The 3,389-nt window shown below is 29.9% G+C and overlaps 1 protein-coding gene across 1 annotated transcript; it reads left to right on the plus strand.

Moving 5' to 3' along the window:
- Window positions 1-655: 655 nt before the first annotated feature.
- LOC115700002 (F-box/kelch-repeat protein At3g23880-like) lies at window positions 656-2,255 on the plus strand. The gene has a single exon (XM_030627549.2). It carries the CDS (start codon window positions 894-896, stop codon window positions 2,106-2,108), a length of 1,215 nt encoding a protein of 404 aa, XP_030483409.1. The 5' UTR covers window positions 656-893; the 3' UTR covers window positions 2,109-2,255.
- The last annotated feature ends 1,134 nt before the right edge of the window (window positions 2,256-3,389 follow it).

Below are 3,389 nucleotides of genomic sequence, written 5' to 3' on the forward strand. Positions count from 1 at the left end.
ATTAATATTACGTGGACTACTTAAAATTTACCACGTGTATATTTGTGTACACGTAGGCAGTACATTGTGACACTTAATTGAGATTTTTAGATAGAAGTGTAATGAGCAAAACGAAACCTGGGTTTAGTAGGTTATATAGTAAAAGTTTCAATTTTTGTGGTTAAGTTTTAAAAAATGTAAAATTAAAGTAGTTTTTCCACCAATATCCCTAATAATAAAAACTTATGGCCTAAAAATATATATTGTGCCAATTAACTTACCTAAATAAAATATTGGTTTCAATAATGAAATAATGTTAAAATGGTATACATCTGCCTTATTACTTTTTAAAATTTGATATCCGTGTTAACTTATAAATTATTGGTATTTATAAATGTGCATTTAATTAATAAATATAAATAGTTTATTAAAAGTTAACTCATATACTATTTTTTAATTTTTTTTTTCAAACTTACAATTTGGATTACTTTAGTGGTTTTTCCGTAGTTTTTATCTATATGAATTTTGTGCAATTAAGGTGCTCTGTTTGGTAAAAATGCAAAAAAAAAAAAAAAAAAGCCCTTAATTTATTTCTGTCTAAATATTTTTTTTTTATGATGTACGAATTTCCCTGGTTTAATTAACGGCTGAATTAGTTAGACAAATACGTAATGTTTGTTTGCTTAAAAAGTTATATAGTTTAGTTTTACATGGCCACATGGTTGTTTTGGAGACTCTCTCGAGCATTAGTTGAACTGTTTTGAATTTCTCTAATAATTGACCTCTATATATCTACTCTATTTATAATTAATATTTTTCATTTGATCACTTCATTAATAAAAACACTCAATCAAAGATGAAGAGATTGTGTTAAAATAATTGTTTGTAGGAGAGTAGTAGAGAGTGTGAGAAGCATGCTAAGGATTTGTTTCGGAGGCAAGGCAGACCGCCGCGGGGGCCGCCGGCTGCTGCTACACCGTAAGAAGTGTGTATGGTCCAATCTACTGGAAGAGCTGTTAGTTGAAGTATTTTCATGGCTGCCTGCAGAGTCTTTGATCCGATTCAAGTGCGTGAATAAATATTGGTATGGTCTCATAACTTCTCTTCTAAAAAACTCATCATTTGTCCACAATCACTTTCGCAACCTAAACTCCATCTGTACCTCTTCATCATGTATGGTCTTTTGTTGCCCTGGATATGGCCACTTGTACTACCCGGAACTCGAATCTCTACGCAACAATGTCTTCAAATCTCTCACTATATTCTATGATCCTTCTACAAAAATTTCTTTGTTGGAACGTTTTGATCTACCTTTGATTTCGGGTAAAGAACACGCCTCTAGTGTGATTGGGATTCATTGTAATGGTATAATTTGCCAAGTGAATTGCCAAGGAGCCATAGCTTTATGCAATCCGGTGGTAAAGCAATGGAGAAATCTTCCCAAAACATGTCTGAGAGAGAATATCAGCCCCCAAGGAGTTGGATTCGGTTACGATTCGAAATCGGGTGATTACAAAGTTGTTAGGTTTGGGTGGAGAAAGAATCAGCTTGGAAAAGTTTTGGCTGAGGTTTATAGCATGAGGTCAAATTCTTGGAGAGAGATTGGAGTTGACATTAAATTCAAGCGTTGGACAGGCAATGCCATGAAATGTTATTGTAATGGGTTTTTTTATTGGTCTAAATGGGTTAATTCATCATCTGAGTTTTTAATCATATCTTTTGATATGTGTAAGGAGGTATTTAGTTATGTGGCGTTACCGGGTAATAATCTTGTAGTGCATAAAGAGCAGATTCCTACAATGGCTGCTTGGAATGACTCACTTGCTTTAATGTTTTATAGTGAGAATAAAGTATTTTTTGAGTTGTGGGTGCTGAATAATAATCGAGATCATTGTTGGAGTAGAAAACTAGTGATTGAAGCTGGTGGAGTGGAATTTGCACGTCCATTGAATTTCATGAAAAATGATGAAATTCTCATGCAAACTGATGAGAGGAATATATTGGTGTACAACATTCGAAATCAAGTGATCAGAAAACGTATTCAAAAGGTGTTTAGATTACAAAGTTGGGATTTCTTCTATGCCCCCAGTTTGGTATCTGTTCATGGTATTTCTGATCAAGTCATCTAGTAATCTCTCTCAACTATATTTTTATTCAAGGCTAATTTGGATGCAGTGTGTTGGAGATCATAGAAGAAGTGGAATAAATGAAGATTCCTTTATTTTTTTTTAATTCTTGTTTAGTAATAAGGTTTCTCTGGCCGGTTTAAATTCTCATAATTTTATTTTGGTTTAACTTTTTTTTTAAGCGTTAATTACAAATTCATTCTCATTAGATGATCCAAAAATAGAAAATGATTGAAAAAAAATACCAAAAAATATTCCAACTGCTATAAATATTATTTATATGAATGTGTAAATCAACTAAATTTTTTCTATTAATTACTATTAATTGTAATAAATATTTTCCTCCTTATCACTAAGTATATCTCTCTTCATCTTCTTTTTTTCTTATCTATTTTATATAATTAGGTTAATTAGGATTTTTACCTATGGTTTAGTATAAACACTGAAATAGTAAAATTGAATAAAATATAATATATTTTTGTCTATTTATTTTAATTAAATCATTGATGAAAATTACTTGATTTAAGTTGAAATAAAATTAATTATTAAATTAATTTTCAACTTTAATCTAATTTTCAAAATTTCGAAATATCTAATTTATATAATAAATGCATTTAAAAAAAATTATATATAAAAATGATTATTAAAATAAAATAAAATATACTTTAAAAATTATTCTAATTTAAGTTTATCTGAAATTGAAATTTTTTTAACTTAAATATGATTTTCTATTTAATTAAATTTATTAAAGAAATTATTACATAGAAAATATAAAATAACATTTATTTACAAAAATACCTCCATAAGGTAAAGTCAATATTTATACCTTTTATGTAATTTTAATTACCAAAATACCACTTACACTATCACCACTTACACAATCAGACGATGGTTGTTGCGTGATTGCGCGGTGGTCGCATCAGACAATGGTTGCAAGGGGTTGCTAGGTGGTTGGCCGAAGGTTACATCAGACGAATGTTTCAATCAGACGAAAGTTTTTGGGTGGTTGCTGGGTGGTTGACCGAAGGTTGTATCAGATGAAGGTTTCAATCAGACAAAATAATTGTTAGCAAAATGTTTATGCAACTGTAATGCAACTGTTGTGAAACATTAAAAATCAGAACAGTATTTTCACGTACGTAACTCTATACATGTCTTCTTATGATTTAATATGAACAAATTCACCATTAGAAATTTGGAAAACAACAAAAATACATCAGGATAAACATTTTACTATAGTATTGATGCATTTTTTTGGATTATACTTGAGTTGGATTGTTTGGG

The sequence above is a fragment of the Cannabis sativa genome, chromosome 8 (genome assembly GCF_029168945.1).
Source record: "Cannabis sativa cultivar Pink pepper isolate KNU-18-1 chromosome 8, ASM2916894v1, whole genome shotgun sequence".
NCBI classification, from domain to species: Eukaryota; Viridiplantae; Streptophyta; class Magnoliopsida; order Rosales; family Cannabaceae; genus Cannabis; species Cannabis sativa.